The sequence below is a fragment of the Erythrolamprus reginae genome, chromosome 2 (assembly GCF_031021105.1).
Source record: "Erythrolamprus reginae isolate rEryReg1 chromosome 2, rEryReg1.hap1, whole genome shotgun sequence".
In the NCBI taxonomy this organism is placed as follows: Eukaryota; Metazoa; Chordata; class Lepidosauria; order Squamata; family Dipsadidae; genus Erythrolamprus; species Erythrolamprus reginae.
The window spans coordinates 142,413,183-142,434,382 of NC_091951.1; the positions used below are offsets into that span (position 1 = coordinate 142,413,183).

Here is a 21,200-nt window from a genome sequence, read left to right on the forward strand (position 1 = left end):
GCTCCATTCATTTGCTCTGACTCCACTCCCAATTAAGGGGTTAATTTAATATAATATAATTTAATTTAATTTAATTTATTGTATTTCTATACTGCCCAACTCCCAAACGACTCTGTACATGTCAGTAGAATATTCCTTCAGCTTCTCCAAGTTTGTTTATGAGATTTAATTAAAAAAAAACTTAAAATAGCATTTCATGTTTTTGAACAATTGATAGCCTGCAAAAATTGAAAGATAACTTGGAGCGTGGAAGGGAGAAAGCTAGACAACCAATCAAATTGATTGTCTCTCTCATTCTCTGTATATCCCATACTTGTTTCAAGCCCAAAGTCTCACCTCTTTCACTCCATCAAGGCCAGAAGAATAAGCATGCAGGCGGAGCTGATCCCTGGGACAATAATACTGTTCATTATCTTTCTGCTCACATTCTGGGCCTTCCGGTTTCACCAAGCAAGAGGCAGGCTCCCTCCTGGCCCCAGGCCTTGGCTTTTTCTGGGGAATCTACTGCAAAAAGATGTTCTGCCTCTGTATAAACACTACCCAAAGGTACGACATTCTTTGATACAACTCCTTTCTTAGTGCATGAGAGATTCAATAATTCTTTGGGAGATTAGCAATCTCCCATATTTTGAGGGTATAATGCAAAGCAGGTATTTCAGTTCAGCCTGGTTGTAAGAAGCAGTAGTGCCAGTGTTGGGATGTTCTGCCCACCTGCCGGGAACACTTCTGCACTAGCAAAGAAGTATCAGTGCACGCGAAAGCACAGGCACAAACATAAAGGGTTTTAGAACCCACTACTGCTTCCAATCCCACTTCTCTCTGGCTTGGGTTTTTTTTATTACAGGTTCAACCACAAACATATTTTCTTGGGGACAAAGTGGTATAATTAAACAAAAAAGAATGTTATACAGGACAAAATAAATATAATGTTAGTAGTCAATTTATAGCAACTACAAATACAAAATTGGATTCATACTTTGTGCTATAAACAATCATGTCTTTTGTCTATAGATGGCTTATGGCTTTGGGTAAATACAGATAGCACGGATTAAAAACCCTAATTCTGGCTTCGTGAGATGCTTGAACCTTGACAGTTATAGCTTAATCAAGTTATATGGTGAATAAAATGTGGATAATGTAACATACCCTTTCCTGTTTCTTTGAATGTTCTATTAAGGAAGTATTCTTATGTATGTATTCATTTACTAAAATATTATATTTCCCATCCCTTTCAGACTCTCACATAGTTAGAGCAATAATGAGTCATACACAAGTAGTGCTTGACTTACTATTATTTGCTTTGTGACTGTTACAATAGCACCCAAAAAGGTGACTTACAACCAGTCGTCCCACTTATGTCTGTCACAGCATCCTCATGGTTACAAATGGTCAAAATCTGGGCAGCTAGCGACTGGCATTCATTTATAAGGGCTGCAGCATCCTGAAGTGATTCTAATTCAAGACCTTCACAGCTGGTTTCCAATCAACAAAGTCAATGGGGGAAGCCAGATAATTGAGATTTACTCAACAACTATAGTGATTTGCTTGGCAAAAATGTCATAAAATCAGCAGGGATTTATATAATATTCCCCTGCTTTGAAACAGGCATTTTGCTCACAATTGTGTCATAAGTCAAAAGTAAAGCAAGCATTGTGTATCATGTTTAAAGTCTGTTTCAAGTTACAACTAACTGGAAAAAAGTGACCCATCCTCAAAATTATGTCTGTCACACTATCTGTCATATAATTGCATTTTGGGTGCTGAGAACGAGCTCACATTCATGACTGCAGTATCCCGGGGTCAATGGTAGCATTTTGTAAAAATTTTTTTGCCAGTTTGGATCATCTGGATTCAGAGTTACAACCATGTCACTTATTTAATGACCACAATAACATACTTAAAAACAATTGTGAAAATGGTTGGAAAATCAAGCCCACTAACATGGTGAATCCATTTACAAAGGGAGTGATTTATGATCAAAATTCTGGGTTCTTATTGTGTTGAAGATTACCTTATAAATCCCCAGACTACTTGACTATATTCTGCATATGCAGAAACATCCTGGACAGGTGTGTATGCATGTAATATATATGTATGTAATGCCTTTACTTCAGAAGCTGTACTGGTTTCTGGTTTGCTTCTGGGTGTCATTCAAGGTGCTAGTTGTTACCTGTAAAATGTTCAGCCACCAACACTTTTGATAGTAGTAAATTAAAATTCAAGCTGAAAGGCATCAGGCTGGGAAAAGTTGATCTGAAGTATTTATCTAGCACTGTACAGTACATAGTATTTTCAAATAATTTGTGTTAAATTGGGAAGTCTGTTTAATTCATTGCCAATCACTTTTTAAAAGTTACTAAGAGATTTTGTGGGACATCAATTGAATCCAACAATGAGATCTCAAATCCTATTGATTCATGCCTTTGATGGACTTTTTTCTCAGCTCCTTAAGAAGTATGGTCCAGTTTTTACTGTCTGGTTAGGAACAAAGCCAATGGTTGCATTATGTGGATGTGAAACAGTGAGAGATGCCTTGGTAACTCATAATGAAGAATTTAGTGGACGACCACCTGTAGTTCTCTTTGATGAAATAACCAAGGGCTATGGTGAGTGCACAGATTATTTTCACTTTGATTTGAAATGTAGTTTTCAGTTCCACTTGGCCATCCTAGTAGAAAGGTAAAAATACCAGAATCGTCCCAGATATTGGTGTCAGGTCTGGATCCATTTTTTAAAAGATAGGAACCATAATACTTTGGAGTAGGTGGGGCAAATAGGCAGCCTTTTCAGATTTTACTAGTAATGCAGATGGAGAAATCAGACCATTTTTTTTTCATTTGCAGTACATTGCACAATACGTATAGTAAGTGATATTGTTCATTAAAATAGTCTAGAACGATGATGTTAAATTTGATTTCAGTGCATCAGGGTTGTGTTTGACCTCAGGGGAAGGGGCAGTTGCGAGGGTGTGTGTGGTCAGGGTGGACATGCACAGCTCACCATCCCTTCTGTCATGGGCACCTGTGGTGGCTCGAGTACTCTACCAATGTGACAGCCTCCTGCAACCATCTGCCAGTGAAAACAAAGCTCAGGAGGGTCACCCACAGCCCTGATGAGCCTGGGTTTCACTGGCAGAGGCAACACTGGTCAGTCTTTCACTGTTTCCAGGGCAATCCAATGGGTCAGATCTAAGTATCCCACAGGCCGATTCAGGCCCCTGGGCCTTGAGTATAACAAGAAGCTCTTATTTAAAGAAAAAAACCGAGGTGGTGCATTGGATAAAGTGCAGTACTGCAGGCTACTAAAGCTGATTGCTAGATCTGCAGGTTAGAAGTTCAAATCTCATCACCGTCTCTAGGGTGATTCAGTCTTCCATCCTTCCAAGGTGGGTAAAATGAGGACCCGAATTGTGGGGGAAATATGTTGGCTCTGTTAAAAAGTGCTATTGCTAACATGTTGTAAGCATAAAAAATTAATTAATTAACTAATCCTCAACCAAGAAGTGACTGCCACCAGTCAGCTGGAGCTGCACACACAACTCCATTTCTGCCAGTGAAATAGCGTTCCACCCTGTTCCCCCAGCTGGCAGGAATTTCTTTTCCTTTTACCCAACATCAATAACTCCTGGGAAAAGAAATGCATTTTTATTTTTGCATTTTATTTATTCAGAACATTTATATGGCCACCCCCAAATCTCAGTGACTCTGGGTGATTTATAAACAATACAAATTCCAATATAAAAGAATAAAAAACAACAACCCCACCCCCTGAGTGAAAACCCATAATCAAACAAGCCACTTGATGAACCAAGTTTTCAGGGCTTTACAAAAGACTGTGAAACTGGGGGCCAGTCTAATCTCTGTCAATATGATATTCCAAAAGTTGGGAGTCACCACAAAAAGACCCTTCTGGGCATTACCAGATATACCTCCTTAGGAAAAAGGACCCATAAGGAGCCACAACAGAGGGGGCCCTTCTTTTGGGCCCTATCAGATGTACTGTACCTCTTTAGGGGAAAGGACCGTAACATTCCTTTCCTCCCTACACTATGGATTGGTTGAAACTAGGAAGAGATGGTCATATAAATAACACAGTTGGATGCAAGGAAGGGCTTTAAACCAGCACCTTGAATTGCACATGGGAGAAAATTGATAGCCAGTGCAGCTCCCATAGGAGAGGTGATATTTGAAAAGGGTAGATGTTTTGGAGGCTAAAGATACTGAGCTTGTCAGCTATAAAACTGTCAGCCCAGTTCGAGATCTTAGCAGTGTGCAATGGGCTGAGCATCAGTTACTTGCCCAGCTCCTGCCCGTCTACCAGTTTGAAACAATGAAAATGAAAGTAGATAAATAGGTATCACTCGGGTGGGTTCTGGATTCCTTTACTGCTGGTTTGCTCAGGGATGCACCGTGCGCAGCAGCAAAAAACACCTATGGCGCCACCAAGAAAACTGGCTTGGGGGCATGGCAGGCCTGGGTTGCAGCTGGTACCAGCGACCCAGGCTGCCACATTTCTACATATTCTATAGAACCAGTCCAAACTAGGAGGAACCCACCTCTGGTACCACTTCAGTGCGAAGGTAACAGCATTCCATGTGCCTCCACATATAGTCATGCTGGCCACATGGCCACAGAAATGATTTCAGACAATGTTGGCTCCTTTGAGTAACAAACAGAGACATGAATTAGAGTTGGATACATCTGGACAGGGGATACCTTCTCCACTCAGGTGTTTTTGGAATTACTCCTGGGAAACTTGCTTTTTATTCTTTTAAAAAATGCTGCAATGTCGTCTGTTACTGCAATTTCTATCCGTCCAGGGATAATTGGTGAGCATAAAAGATGGAAGATTATTCGTCGCTTTACTCTCACCACGCTACGGAACTTTGGAATGGGAAAGAAGTCGATGGCTGACCGGATATTGGAAGAAGTTCACTGTTTGGTGGGGAAAATATCAACCTTTGAAGGTGATCTCACATTGACAGAGATGTTATTTCTGTATATTTATTTATTTTTATTAGATTTCTATGCCGCCCCTCTCTGCAGACTAGGTATATCCTTCCTTCACATCTTTAACTCAAGGCAGGGTACATAATGCCTCTGCCTATATTTGCCTCTTAACAACAATACTTTAAGGATATTATTTGTTTATTTATCAATAATACTTGGCCTTTGTTGAAGCATTGTTCTTACGGTTATATGAACCTATATTAACCCATAAAGTGTGACTTTAGTATTTTTTTACTAAATATTGTGTTTATGGGTGATTATTACCAGATATTGTGTTTATGGGTGATTATTACCAGATAAAATGCTGAAAACCCACTTTTGTCTCCAGGCGTGGGCATATTTACCATCTTTCCCCCTTTTTATTATATTTTTGGCCTTACTGCATGATAGATTAGGTTGAATGTGTGTGACTGCATAGTTAGGGGTTTTATTATGTTATTAATGTCTTTTAAATGGATTTAATTTTTATTGTTAGATTTGTAATGTATTGTATTACTGCTATGCTGTGAGCCACCCCAAGTCTTCGGAGAGGGGCGGCATACAAATGTATGCCTCCAGGAAGGACATCTTCATGATTCAAAGCTCCGCCCATGGAATTCCCTATTGGGATTCCCTACCTCCGTTTCAGCCTCCAGATTGGCCGAAAATGCCGCTGCCAATTGTAAAAATGGTGCTCCGCCAGGCGGTGGCGCCTGGCTGTAACCTTCTGAAACAGCCGGGCACTTCTCCGCGGCCTCCGGAACCCGAACTTTTGCCGAACTTCCGGGTTCGGTGTTCGGGAGAAGGCCGAGAAGCCCCCAGGATGTTTCAGAAGGTGACAGCCGGGCGGCAGCGCTTCTCGGCGGCCTCCTGAACCCGAACCCGAAAAGTTCGGCAAAAGTTCGGGTTCGGCTTCAGATTCGTGACAATGCCGAGAAGCCCCCTGGATGTTTTAAAAGGTGACAGCCGGGCGGCGGTGCCCAGCAGAGCGCCATTTTGCAATTTTTTCCCCCTTGCACGCATTAATCACTTTTACATTGTTTCCTATGGGAAACGTTTCGTGTTACGAACTTTTCACCTTACGAACCTCCTTCCGGAACCAATTAGGTTCGTAAGACGAGGTATTACTGTATTTCTCTCTTGATATTAACTTTACCCAGTCTCTCGCCATTGACCTGCAACTATGTCTTCCATTGTGACATTGATCTTTGCACAAAAAATCTGATATTGCTCCTGATTCCTATTATTTCTAGACACTTGAATATCTGGCAGAGAATCGAATGCCTTTTTGTATTGAATCCATGCTACATACAGGTTGCTCTTCCTTTTCCTGCAGTTTTCCAAACTTACTTTGTCAATTAGGAGTTGATCTTTTGTCCATCCAGTTTCTTTTCTGCATGGAAAGAGATTAATTTCAACTAAATACTGTTGGGCTTTATTGGCTACTCTTCCAGTTAATAATTTCAAAGTTGTTGGTAAGCAAGTAATTGGCATGTAACTGCCTGGTGCTACTCTTTTTGCTTTCACCTCCTTGTAGTATGTTCTTAAACTGCTTGGTAATAAGAGGGTATAGAGAAGTAAGATGTTTCGACCAAAAACTATGCAGTTCATCTTTACCTGGTCCTGGCAATTCTTGATCTTCCGTGCTCTTTTTTCTTACCATTTCTGCTGTTATTACTAGTTCTTTCATTTCAACTTCTTTTTTATTCTTATCCACCTTTTTAAACTAAGCTTGTTGTTGTTTTTGTTTGGATTATCCTATATTTGCACCCGGAACCACACTATTTCTCCCTTGTCAGGTGTTGTCTGATTTGCTGTGATTTCGCTATTGATGGATTGGTAGAAATGTTTCTGATTGGATTGAAATTGGAGGTTCTGCCTATAATTTGCACTTTGAGCTTGGTATATGATTATCTTCTTGGCTATAGCTATTATTTGTTGCTTTATTATTGCCAGTGCTTCCTTGATCTATTTTGTGGTATTACTTGATTAAATGTTCTTTAGTTTTCTCGTTCTTCATCTTCTTTTCTTTCATTTATTCTAGTTTGCTTGCTAGAACAGCAAGTTGAGTAAGTGGTTTCAATTTGCTGATCTTATTTTCCAATTTACTCTTCAATTTTTGTAGTCCATTATTACAGTTCATTTTTTTTCTTTGTTCATTTTGCATTCCAGGTACAGTGGTACCTCTACCTAAGAATGCCTCTACTTAAGAACTTTTCTAGATAAGAACCGGGTGTTCAAGATTTTTTTGCCTCTTCTTAATAACCATTTTTTACTTAAGATCCCGAGCCTGGAAAAATTTCCCAGGAAATTTGAGAGCGGCATAAAGGCCTGGCCAGTTTCCTGCCATTCTCCCTGGGTTTCTCTCTCTGGCACAGTGTATGGGAGGCAGCCTCACGCCGGGTGTATGTTTTGGATTTTTTTGATTCCCCTCACCTCACCTTCTTCCTTCGGCAGTGATCCTCCTCCTTCTCCCACCCAAATTCTGAGCTTTTATTTCATTCCTAATGGGTTTGCATGCATTATTTGCTTTTACATTGATTCCTATGGGAAAAATTGCTTCTACTTAAGAAAGTTTCTACTTAAGAACCTGGTCACGGAACAAATTAAGTTCTTAAGAAGAGGTACCACTGTATTTAGTTATAACTGCAGCTATGCTGAACATTGTTTAGTTTGTTTCTTGCAGTGAGTTGGTACTTATACTTGATATTGCAAATATTTGTATTTTTTAATGCTTGAGCTATTTGTTTCTTTGGAATAAGCTTCAATACAGGTAGCCTTTTTTTGATGTTTCTGTGCTGTTCTAGATGCTCAGTTATTCTTTGTTTCAATTCTTTTACTTCTTTAGTTAGAGGACTTTGTTCTTCCTGAGGCAGACGAGAGGGTGGCTAGTTTCTGAATGAAGGCAGTTGTATAACTATGCTGAATTCCTCTTTTGCCAATTCCCTCTGGTTTGTCTCTACAATCTGTGTCGCTTCTGGGAAGGCTTTGATTGCTTTGCCCTCGGTGAACCTTTGCAGTTCTTCCAATTCTGCTTCTGACATTGCCGGCCACATGACCATGGAGACGTCTTTGGAGAGCATTGGTTCTTCTGCTTAGAAACTGAAATGAGCATTACCCCCCTAGAGGTGGAAACAATTAGCATGCCTGTGCAGAGGAAACCTTTACCTTACTGCATTCTAACCACTGCGCCACCACGACTCTAAATAGAATGTAAAGAATTTAAATAGAATGCAAAGGAAATTAACAAAATGACTAGGATGAAGGTTTGGGGATGCAAAATGGGGTCACTACTTCCTTTTTGTTGTTTTAGGTCAGCCCTTTGATATACTCCCAACCATCACAGCTTCTGTTTCTAATGTTCTGTGCTATGTGCTTTTTGGAAATCGATACTCTTATGAAGATAAAACTATCACTGAACTATTGGAAATCTTGGAGGAATTTAATATTTTCTTCCTGAGCGCTCCTGGAGTGGTATGTCAACTGTATGTGCTTCTACAAGCAGGGTTTTCACTTTGTTTAAGAGCAAGAAGCTTCAATTAGTTCCCTTCAACCTACAAAAATGGGTACTTTTATAGTGGCCTTATAAGAGCTGTATTTGTGAGAATCATATTTCACCTCTTGTTCATGTGATTGTTTCTCTTGCTCCTGATTAGTTCATATGTTGCTACTTAGCTAGCAGTGATTATTTCCAGAGTTATCAGAGATGCATAAAGCTTTTCAGTTAAGTCTTCTAAGCTCAATTAATGTCTGTTTCAAGAAGGCATTCATAAATAATTGTTCAAATATTTCTCTTCCTTCACTTGAAAACCTCTTAAAAATTCAGGGAGATCCCCAGAGAGGTATCTGCCTTTTAAAAATGCCCACACTGAACTGTAAAACATAGTCAAACATCAGCACAGGAAATTTTTATGACAATGTTTATGTCATGGACCTCAGAGTTTGGATGCATTCTGCAAATTAGTCTGCCTGAGATATCTTGGTTCAAAACGTATTTCCCTATGAGGAACACTTTTGCAAAGTTAAATGTTGAGGGCAATGTTCCCTCTATTTTTGTGTGTGTGTGGGCAGAAAAGTATAGTGCCTGAGCGGCAGTCCCTTTGGGACTGGGCAGCATAGAAGTATAAACAAACTAACAAACACAAATAAGAAAAAAAATCCCTTCTTTTTTATTAAAAGAAATTAATAATAAAACAAAACCAAAATCTATTACTATTATTACTATCTTCTCCTCTTTTTCCATCCCTGTCTCCTCCCCCTTGTGTGTATGTGTGTGTGTGTGTGTGTGTGTGAACTCTTGAACCATTTCCAATAACAGTATAACCTATTGGAAATGGTTCAAGAGTTCACACACACACACACACACACACACACACACACACACACGAGGCTGGGGTTTTATTTCTCTGTTATTATTTGGGTGCTTTTTACCATATACTTTAAATCAAGAGTCATTTCTCTCTCTCTCTCTTTCTCACTTACTTTCTCTCTCCCTCTCTCTTTCTATTTTGCTCTGTCTGTTGCTCTCTTTCTCTCTCTCTCTCTGTGTCAGCGAGGGGACTGCGAGAACGCTTTCTCCAAGCGCTTTGGGAATGCCTGCCCTGCCTCCACTGCAGCCCCCTTGCTGAAAGCCTGGGACGAAAGCGGTCCCAGTGAAGTGGCTGCGAGAGGGGCAGGGTGGGCATTCCCAAAGCGCGCGGAGAAAACCCTCTCGCAGCCCACTGGCTGGGAGCGCATATGAGGAGGAGAAGCTGCAGCGACTACCGCCGCTGCAGCCACTGCCGCAGAAGAAGTCACGCCCCAAGGTGGGAGGCGGAGAAGGAGAAAGCCAGAGAGGGGGCGGTTTGGGCGGGTGGGGGGCAGAGGTGAGAGGCCAGGGGTGCGAGGGGGCCGGAGGCACCGTGGGGAGGCAGGGGCGGCTGCGGCTCCCTTTCCTTCCACCCATGTCTACTGCCGGTGCCTCCCTGCCCCCGCCCCCCCTTGGGCTGGCAGAGGGATGCGGAGTGCACACCCTTGGAAAACGGTGTGTGTGTGGGTATTTTGGGGCATGTGTGCGCACACACACAGCTTAGAGTGAACAGTGGTTGAGGGAGCCAGTTTTAGTAACACAATAAAGCAAATATATATGTATATGGTGTTGCATATTGTTTTTTTTTAAAGGCTAGAAATAAAAGGGCGCCTTTATAGGGAAATACTTTTTTCTGTGCAGTTCCAGAGCTAGAGCCCAAGAAATGAACTAGGAATGACTAACTTTTACTATCACTATATTTCAGTTATACAGCACTTTGCCAAATATCATGAAATTTCTTCCTGGGCCTCATAAGAAACTCTTCTCTGACTGTAACAAAGTTTGTGACTTCATTAGGAATAAAATGGAGGCTCACAAGAAGACCCTGGATCCAGAGAATCCTAGAGACTTCATTGATTGTTTCCTCCTTAAATTAGAAAAGGTATATTACAATTATATGTTGAACAAAAGTACAAAAAGGAAAAGGTTTCAGTTATGCAGTTGTGTTCTGTTTTCTTGAGATGCCAGTGGAGATGAACAATTTGTTTATTGAGATAGCAGAAAATAAAAGGACTAATATCTCCCAACTTTACCATAAATACTACAATAAAATATGCAGGAGTAATGGCCATGGTGAATGAGGACCCGGATTGTGGGGGCAATATGCTGGCTCTGAGTGCTATTGCTAACATGTTGTAAGCCGCCCTGAGTCTAAGGAGAAGGGTGGCATTAAAAAATCGAATTAATAATAATAATAATAATGAAATAAACAAACAAAGTCACTCCTTAAGAAACTGTAGTGTGCCTCATTGTTTCCTTTTCAGCACTGAAGGAGGCACCATAGACCACATCTGCATCCTGTTATGAGTTAGTAAAGCCAGCTGGGTAGTAGGTAAACCTGCAGAGCATAGGAATGTTATCAGGATTGAGACTCCTGAGGAGAATGGGCTTTTGAGGCACTCCCTAAAATGATTGAGCAAGAACTGAGTGTGATTGAATTGCCTCAAAATAAATTAAACAACGACCTATTCAATTTGTTGCACTTAAGCTATAATTCAGTGACAATTTTTGGAAAACATTTTAGGAGCTGTATGGTGTCAGAATGGATAGTTTTGGTTGCTAGGATATGTGTGTGCATGTGTTTGTGTGTGTGTTTCATAATTAGAATGAGGCTAGGAGCATGGGTTGCATCTCCTATTTCAATCCTACCCACTAAATGTCAGTAGTATGATCTTTGAATTTTTGCTTGGTGGCCTGATTAAAAGGAGAAAGATAGGAGAAGAGTTTCTATCATAGGACTCCTATTCATTTTTCTACTCTTAAAAAAGGAGAAGAGGATTAAAAATGTCCTTGTTCTTGTAAGATGGACCCTAGAAAACCAGCTATGTCCTCCCTCCTGGCAAGGAGGTTGTAGTCCCAAAACTGGGAAATTGTGTGGTTGTTACTTATGTATTAGTTACTTGTTACCATGTGAAAGAGTGCAACAGTGTGCCAGGTGGCTAGATTGTGGTCAGCAAAACCTTCATTCCAAGATTAATCTGAATGCTTTTGAGTTATGAGGTAGCAAATGCCCTTTGAGCATTAAGAGAAGCGAAGCCTTGTGGCTTTTGCTTGGCCAGAATGGAAAAGGATTATGGAAGGTGGTACCAGAGAAAAGAGAGTCTGTAAACAGAATGTAATTTTTCAGAGCTAGATTTCAAAAGCTCAGGTTGTAAAAGGGAGATGGATGCTCAGAGGGCAGGAGCCACAGCAAGAAAAAGGCTCTTCTCCCAGACCTGGCTAGCTGCAGTTCCTTGACCCATGGTATTTGGAGCATGATTCTTCTGCCAGAGCACATGTGACAGGCCAATCCTATTGCTGGGAGATGGTTCCTTGGAAAACGGAAACGTTTTCTATTACAATGTTGGGTTACTGGTAGTTACGGGAGAAAGAATGGGTAATAAAAGGCAGCAAAAGAAGCTGTTTATTTAATTTTATTTATTTAATTCCCCACCTTTTATTACATGAATTAATTAATTCATGTAATAAAAGGTGGGAAATTAAATAAATAAAATTAAATAAACAGCTTCTTTTGCTGCCTTTTATTACCCATTCTTTTTCCCGTAACTACCAGTAACCCAGCATTGTAATAGAAAACGTTGGTAGGATTGATTAATTAATTAATTAATGGGATTTATACACCACCCACCTCCTTACTGTCTTTTGACAGCGAACAATGGTGTAAACATACATATAAATACAATAAAAGAATTTTAAAAACCATTAATATTAAAACATTCATATCCATTCAGCCGGTACAGGATAGGATCATTCATCAGCTCCAGACCTGCCAGCAAACTCATGCTTTCAAAGACTTTCAGAAGGCCAGGAAAGTGGGGATTATGCGGATCTCCAGGGGGAGTTTATTCCATACAGCTGGAGCCACCACAGAGAAGGCACTCCCCATGGTCCTGCCAGCTGACCTTGTCTGGCTGAAGGAACCCTGAGAATACAAAGCTCTGTGAGCTCTAACTGGCTTCTGGGAGATATATGCAGTGAAGGGCTACCAAAACTTTTACTATCCCACTGTAGTGATGGCTTATGCAGGACGCCCTGCATTTTCTTTCAACATATTTCAGTGCAAATTGGGTGCTCTGGAGTGGAGCCAGGGAGGGCTGCTGCCTGGATGGGGGGGGGGAGGGGGATGCAGTGGGGTAGCAAAAATGGAGCTACCCCCTAGAGCACTCAATTTGCATGAAAGATGTTGAAAGAAAATGCAGGGTGTCCTGCATAAGCCATCACCACCACTCGAGGAGTGTTGGTGTGATGTGAGTGTACCTAGCTCGCATGGCTGTACTTTGGACCAATTGTAGTCTCTGAACACTTTTCAAGGGTAGCCCCATGTAGAGCGCATTGCAATAGTCGAGGCTCATAACTCAAGGCAGTGAACCAGGGGTGAAATTCAAAATTTTTCCCTCCAGTTCTGTGGGTGTGGCTTGGTGGGCATAGCAGGGGAAGGATACTGCAAAATCCCCATTGCCTCCACACTATGGGGCCAGCCAAAATTTCCACTACCAGTAGTACAGAGGCTGAATTTCACCCCTGCAATGAAAATATGTAACATGTCTTCCTCTTTTTATTTTCACAACAACAACAGCAACAACAATAATGTGAGGTGGGTTGGGCTTGAGAAAATGAGATCACTCAGCTGGTTTTCATGGCTAATATAGGACTTGGCTAACTTGGCTAAGATGATTTCCTGCTTTCTACCCTGCTACTTTAACCACTGGATCAAAGCAGCTCATTTGGATCCCAGCTGTTTCTCTTTCATTTAAATATGGATCCACCTGAGCACAACACCTCTTAAATTGAAGTGGGCATTCAAATTAGCATATTCAGGAGTCCAGTTTGGATTATTCCCTGCCTACCCTATAAATTGGTCGAGCAAGACAAGTTAATGACATGATGATAAGGTTACAAATTTCTGCTTCTTTATTTGATTTTCATCTTATTTTACAGGAACAAGATTCTTCTATAATCTGTAGCGAAGATTTGGTCATGTCTGTGTTTGATCTCTTCTTGGCTGGGTCACAAAGCACAAGCAATGCCATCTCATTTGGCCTTATCACTCTGGCTTACTTCCCACATATCCAAGGTATATGGAGTAATTTGGATTCTTAGATACCCTGGAAATAAAAGGCGACATTTTCCTGCCACTTTTCCCAAGATGTTTCCAAATATTTGGAGTGACAATCCAAATGCTAATGACAAACCTTCCAAATAAATGTTTTAAAGAGACTTCATACAATATGAAAGTAATGAAAATGTTCTGCTAAACATCTCCCTTTAATGATTTGCGCACACATGTAGATCATGCTTAGAATAAAATACAGCAAGAATTAGCCTGCCATGATAGACAGAGTTTCAGAGGTCTCCATGATTAATCTGTGGCATGGTTTGCCTCCAGAGGCTGTGGTTACTCCAACATGGCAAGTTTTTTTTTTAGAATAGATCAGACAATTCTTTGTCTGAAATGATATACTGTATTTTTCAGAGTATAAGATTCATCTTCCTACCCCCCAAAAGAGGGTGGGAATTTCAGCGTGTCTTATACACTGAATATTCCCAAAGCCCCCCACCCCACATCCCCTTTTTGCAAAAAATGGGCTCATTTTTTGCAAAAAATGCAGCAGAGAGAGAGTCTTGAAAGCCTGCAGAGAGCTTCTGGGGACTGGGGGAAGGAAAAAAATGTGAAAGAATGGGCAACAAATGGTCCATTTTTGGCAAACACTGGGGATGTTTTTGCCTTCTAATTACCCCATCTAGTATGATTGGAGGAGGAATTCTGGAAGTTGAAGTCCACTAGTCTTAAAGCTGTCATGTTTAAGACCCCTGAATTAGGGGTTAGGGGTGCAAGGGCATTGAAACTTGGCAAGTTTAAAACTTGTGGACTTCAACTCCCATTCCTGAACTAGCATGACTGGAGGAGGAATTCTAGGAGCTGAAATCTACAAGTTTTAAACCTGTCAAGTTTGAAGTTTGTAAAAAGTGTATGTGACTGCAAAAGTATTTCTGCTACATTGGTATTTTATTAAATATATATTACTACACCACTTGGATCAGAATACTTTTTTCCCTTGTTTTTCTCCTTTAAAATCTAGGTGTGTCTTATATTCTGAAAAATATGGTAGTATTTCCTGCTTGAGAAGGGGTTGGACTAGAAGATCACCATGGTCCCTTCCCTGTCTGTTATTCTATTATATCAGGCATGTGAAATATTTTGACTAAAATTAATGGGATAATTTGTGTATCATAGGGATGCATCAATATTTTCCTAGCTCAGCAGGACTGTGCTGAAATTATATGTGGGTGGAATAATTTTAACAATGTTTGAGAATGTTTCCCATATTTCAAATATGGCAGTCCTTGTTTTAATGACAATTTATTTTAGTGATTCTTTGAAATTACAATTAAAAAGGTACTTTTTAATTTACTCAGCCTTGGTTTTCTAACTGTCCTAGTACTTTCCCAGTGGTCATAATTGCTCTTGGGAAAGCTCTGAATCCTCATCTTGTCTCTTCATGTAACTTCACTTGTAAGTGTAGTGTACCATTCAAAATAGTACACGTAAAGCTTCAAAATATAGCCATGTTTTTCTTCTACAGGTTTATATGATGAGAACAGCATACTGTATAGGCTGTCTTTTGGAGAACCTGTGTGGTTTAAGCGAAAACAGGCCTCTCCCAGGCACTGACTCCAAGAACATTAATGTAGCCACTGCATCAGAATTAAACAAATATGGATGACTGCTAGCTTTCATTTAAAGAGATGCCATCTAAAGGTCAATAGAGTAATTCTCCTCTAGGGAAGCAGGGGGAGAGAGTAGGCATGGGGAAATGATTGGATGCAGTTCTACATCCAGCCAGGGAAAATTGCTAGTCACTGCCCTTACAGTGTCAGGCAAAGAAGCTAAATGGATAACCTTTGTTCACTATCCTTTAAGGGCACAAGATGAAATAGTGTATTTATGTTGATCTGTTTTCTTCCAATCAGGATAGGAGCAATACATGGCAAACATGCTATGAGAATGATCCCACGGAGCTGTGAAATTGGGATGGAAGAAATTAGAGTGCATCCTTGATGTTCCATACCTAAACATCAGTGCATTTTTGGAATAGTTTTTAATATAATAATAATAATAATTATTATTATTATTATTATTATTATTATTATTATTATTATTATTATTATTATTTATTTATTTATTTATTTATTTATTTATTTATTTATTTATTTTATTTATTTATTTATTTATTTATTTATTTATTTATTTATTTATTTATAGTGTCCTTTTAACAAAAGGCATAACAGCATGTTAGCAATAGCACTTTTTAACAGAGCCAGCACATTGTCCCCACAATCCAGGTCCTCATTTTACCCACCTCGAAAGGATGGAAAGTTGAGTCAACCTTGAGCCAGTGATGAGATTTGAACCACTGACCTACAGATCTACGGTCAGATTTAGTAGCCTGCAGTACTGCACTCTACCCACTGGCGTCACCTCGGCTCATTTCTTTGCTTTAACAAAGTATGGTTCATTATAGCAAAAGCCCAGCAGGGAAATTGATGAGGTTGTGGGAGCAAATCGTGCCCCCACCTTGGAGAATAGGATAGAGATGACTTATATCAAAGCGCTTCTTCATGAGATCTTACGTTATCTACAAGGAGAGATTGAGAACTTACCACATATGACAACTCAGGATGTAAATTTCAGAGGACACTTCATCCTAAGGTATGATAAATCAAAGTCTGGGGTCCACTTTGCATACAGATCTTTACCTATAAGTGCACTGCAATCACATTTCTGCGATATGTTGCTTATATTTTATGAACATCATTTGAACTCTTAGGCCACTTTTACAGTATGTTCTATTTATTTGTAAATATCATCTTTTTCCTCGACATTTCCATCTTGGCGGAGATAGATTCACGGAATTTCATTAAGATTCTTAAAGATAAAAGTCAATTGTTTTTTGCTTGCACCAAAGACCTGAGGATGTTTTAGTTGTCTTTTTATAATTTTTATTCTTAATAAATTTCTGGAAATCTTTCCCCCAAATGCCAAAAGGATGAACAGTGAAATGGATTAATGGATTTAGCCTGTCACCTTTGGATTCTATAATTCTGCCTTAATAATGGTATATCTCTGAAATAGTCGAAGGACCGGTTACTATATTTTTTGTTTCTAATTAAAATTGTTTTGTATTGTAAAAATTTAGCATCCAAACCACTCCTAGAATAATAAAATATTTTAGGAAATATTAAGAAGGTAAAATGGATGAGAAAAGGATAAATACGTTCTTGGAAAGCAGCCCCCTCCCACCTTTGTTAATAGCCCTAGAAAGACTAGGCCATCTTATCTACAAAACAAAAGACCTTCAGCCTCAGGATTAGCCCTCACTCAAGATTCAAATCAGGACAAAGCCATTATGCTGTCATAGGAAATGCCCAACACCCTTTTAGAACTCAAGGCTCTTCATCACTTCATCACCCTCTAAGCTTCAACCAAACTTGATTCAGACAAACATGGCCTCACATGGCCCCATGGGAGTCTGACTACAGCCTATAGAATACGTTTCTTGCACAGGAACAGGAAGCTCAAGAAAAGGTATTAATTAACCCACACTCTCCACTCCATGTATTCAGCTGCACCAGGATCATATGCTTGATGGTTCCGCTCCATTAAACCATCTTTCCAATCAGCTTCCATGTTTTCAGGGTCTTTCTTCCTACTTGGAACTGAACCAGATGGATATGTCTCCCAACAGTATACATTTATTTATTTTATTATTTTTATTTTATTATTTAGATTTGTATGCCGCCCCTCTCCGCAGACTCCTTTAAAAACCTTTTTCACTTTCCCAATGGTTTGGGACTATGGCATACTAACATTTTTTGTGTGATTGCATAAAAATACCATTTATATATATATGTGTGGTTTTTTTGTCAGATCACCCTGGTATATTGAAGGAGCATCACAGTTCCTTTTTGCGTCTAGGCCCAGCCCAGGGCCATTTCAAGGCAGTTAATTTATTCATAGCTGACAAAACATGTGACACACACACACACACACACACACCTGGAACTTGACTGGGCACATTTCAGAGAGAGGAAATGTGGGCCCAGCCAAGTTTCAGTCACACATGCCAGGTCAGCCTCCTCCTGCAGGAGTAAATCCTGGATGAGGGGAGCTTTATTTACAACCAACCTGGCGTTAAGTAGCAGTAGTCTGAGCTCAGGGTCCGCATTTCGCTTGTCACCAGTACTCTGAGCTGAGACAATGGGGTCAGAACAAGGAATCGCTTTTAGGGAGCGAATTCTTGTTTCCCAGGCGTGGCCTACCCCATGTCTCCCACTATATCTGCCTTTTCCTGTCTGTTAAAATAACATCTTATTAACATACGTTTCTGTAAGTTTTTTAAACTTGTGAATACACAGTGGTCAAAGCCCAGGTAGGGTGCAATCTTGTAAATTGCATCATTGGTACTTTTTCATACTGTACCTTCTAAAGAGTCTCATTTTTGAAAGAATTAACAGCCTGTTTCTTTATGGGAAAAATCCACTTCTGCTATCTATGCTTTCTTGTTTCCTTAAAGGGCACATATGTTCTTCCATTGTGGTTTTCGGTGCATTTTGATCCTCTCTGCTGGGAAGATCCTGAGAAGTTTGACCCAGGTCATTTCTTGAATGAGAAGGGTGAATTCCAAAAGAATGATGCCTACTTGCCTTTCTCTGCAGGTAACAGAGGGGTTATGGCTGATTAAGTGTTCTGGGGTCTTCAGGTTTGTCCAAAACTACAAGTGCTAACTTGTTACATCACCTATATGATGGATGCTCTTCTTCCTGACTGCCCTACCAAGTATCTGTATTAATTTCAAGAGAATCCTAGGAACATACAGCACATAGGTAAATGGGGAAATCATTGAGAGAATCTAATTGAATCATGAAGGAGAATGTTCAAATTCTTGAAGCCAGAAGAGACAATGTTGCTTCTTATCAAGCTCTTCATGGAATGAAGGTTCTCTCCCCTCCCCCTGAAAAAGCCACTAGTAGTCATAGATCAAGGAGAGAAATATGGATTATGATAGGAACATAAAAACTAGCACAAACTACAAAGAAAAGAATACCTAAATAAGCATAAAAAGAAATGGAAGCTTTTAATTTTCTTTGCATCTTAGAAACAAATACAGCTATGATTGCAAAAATATCTTTCTCTAAGATTACAAGAATGCTTCATATTTTCTGTTATACATTTTTTTCCTAATCACTGAAATCAGAAGTATTTTTTCTGCATCATAAAATGGTTTATAAGAGGTTTTCAGACAGCAATAAATATAACTACTATTTTCTTTCTCTCTAAATAAGTAACTGAATGAATTTCCGTCATCTTAACCAAACATTTCATAGAAACATAGAAGATTGATAGCAGAAAAAGACCTCATGGTCCAACTATTTATTTATTTATTTATTTTATTTGACTTCTATGCCGCCCAATTCCGAAGGCTTGGAGTGGCTTACAACAGTATAAAATTAAAATTAACAACAATAATTAAAAGGTCAAAGAAAAAACGAATTTCTAAAATCATCATTAAAACTAAGATAATTTAATAGCATACACACAAATCATTTAAACCAATTCAAACACATGGACAGCTAGTGGTTCTTTTAGGGGCCCCAGGCCTGCCGGCAAAGCCAGGTCTTTGTGGCCTTATGGAAAGCCAGTAGGGTGGGGGCCATACGGACCTTGGGGCAGAGTTGGTTCCATAAAGTTGGGGCAGCAACAGAGAAGGCCTTCCCCTGTGGCCCCGCCAGCCTACATTGTTTAGCTGATGGGACCTGGAGGAGGCCAATTCTGGGTGCTCTAATTGTTCTCTGGGAGGTATGTGGCAAGAGGCAGTCCCATAAATAATCTGGACCTGAGTTATATACGGCTTTATAGGTAATAACCAACACCTTGAATTGTGCCTGGAGACTAATAGGGAGCCAATGCAGCTCACGGAGTATAGGTGTTATATGGGTGTATCGAGGTGCACCCATGACAACTTGCATAGCTGCATTCTGGACCATTTGGATTCTCCGAACACTTTTTGAGGGTAGCCCCATGTAGAGAGCGTTGCAATAATCAAGACGGGAGGGGATGAGGGCTTGAGTGACAGTGCACAGAGCCTCCTGGTCCAGATATGGCCACAACTGGTACACCAGGTGGACCTGGGCAAAGGTCCCCCTGGCCACAGCCAAGAGATGATGTTCAAGGATCAGCTGTGGATCCAGGAGGAAACCCAAGTTGCGGACACTATCTGTGGGGGTCTGCCCTTATTCTATTTCCTGTATTTTATCTTAGGATGGATATATGTTTATCCCAGGCATGTTTAAATTCAGTTACTGTGGATTTACCAGCCACATATGCTGGAAGTTTGTTCTAAGCATCTTGTATGCCGCCCCGAGTCCACTGTTCTTGTGTTCACTTTCCTATTGAAATACTTCCCTCCTTCCCTCTTTCTTTCCTCTTCCCTCTTTCTCCATTGTAAATAGTGATGAACCTTTTTTTCAAGTAGCAAATATCTTTTCATTTCATGATTACAATCACTACTCCTGTGAAGTTTTGAAAGAGAAAGATAAAAGCAGTTACTGCTAGAGTTTCTTCTCCATTTACTTGCATTAGTTTGGCATTGTGTATTGACATATAGCAATCTTAGGGTTTTTTCCCTTTAAAAAACTATTTAAACAACAGAGTAGGTTTTGCACTCTCTAGGTTAAACTTCATGTATAATTTTCTTAAGTCTTTCTTATTTCTTTCAACAAGAGCTTCTTTAAGTCTTTTTCATGTCGAGCCATCAACTTGGTTTCAGTGGGTTTCCCTCAAAACCATTTCATGAAACACTATGACCATCTCATTTCTTATTTCTGGATTCCATAAAGACATTGTGTATATATGCATGTTTTTATTTGATTTTTATAGCTTTCCATTTCAAAAAGGGACTAATTAATTAACTAATTGACAATTAATGAATTATCTTGTATGTTCTTTTAACAGGGAAGAGAACATGTCCAGGAGAGGGATTGGCTGACATGGAAATGTTCCTGTTCTTTGTTATTCTGCTCCAGCATTTCACTTTTGAACTGACAATAGACCCTAAAGAAATAAACTTGGAGGCTTTGTTCACAGAACTTAGAAAAAATGGAAAGCATCGCTACCTACGTGCAATCAAACGTAAAATTTAACTTAGCATAAAAAAGAAATGATTGTCTCAAAAAATATTCTTAACCTCAATTTTAACCTGGGTGAAATCAGGTGAAAATATACGATTTATTTGCAATTAAACTACAATGAATTAAAAACTATTAATATTTAAGTTTTTAAGAAGTCATTAATTTTTATGTCAGCCTTTTGTGAAATATTTTTAGTAATCCTGGTAAACGAAATTGAATCAACACTCCCTTGTCTCTCTTAGATTGCATGGACACAGAATCCAGTTTTATATTTTGTTTCATGTGTAATATAATTTTCAGTGATGCATCATTTCACTGTAACATGAAAGTAATTTCTTAATAGTATCTAAAATAAATAATTTATTTAAATGAAAACTATTAATGTTTGCTTATTTAGCAAAAAAAAATAGTGGTGAACTTAAAGTGAAACTTCAACCTAAGACTAGTGATGGGAG

At 39.6% G+C, this 21,200-nt stretch overlaps 1 protein-coding gene across 1 annotated transcript; it reads left to right on the forward strand.

Moving 5' to 3' along the window:
- Positions 1-369: 369 nt before the first annotated feature.
- LOC139159440 (cytochrome P450 2C5-like) lies at positions 370-20,799 on the forward strand. Its single transcript, XM_070736757.1, is given in 10 exon segments — positions 370-546; positions 2,444-2,606; positions 4,820-4,966; positions 8,302-8,462; positions 10,262-10,438; positions 13,495-13,630; positions 16,080-16,093; positions 16,095-16,267; positions 18,047-18,273; positions 20,570-20,799. Coding segments are annotated over 10 exon segments (1,563 nt in total). The 3' UTR covers positions 20,758-20,799.
- The last annotated feature ends 401 nt before the right edge of the window (positions 20,800-21,200 follow it).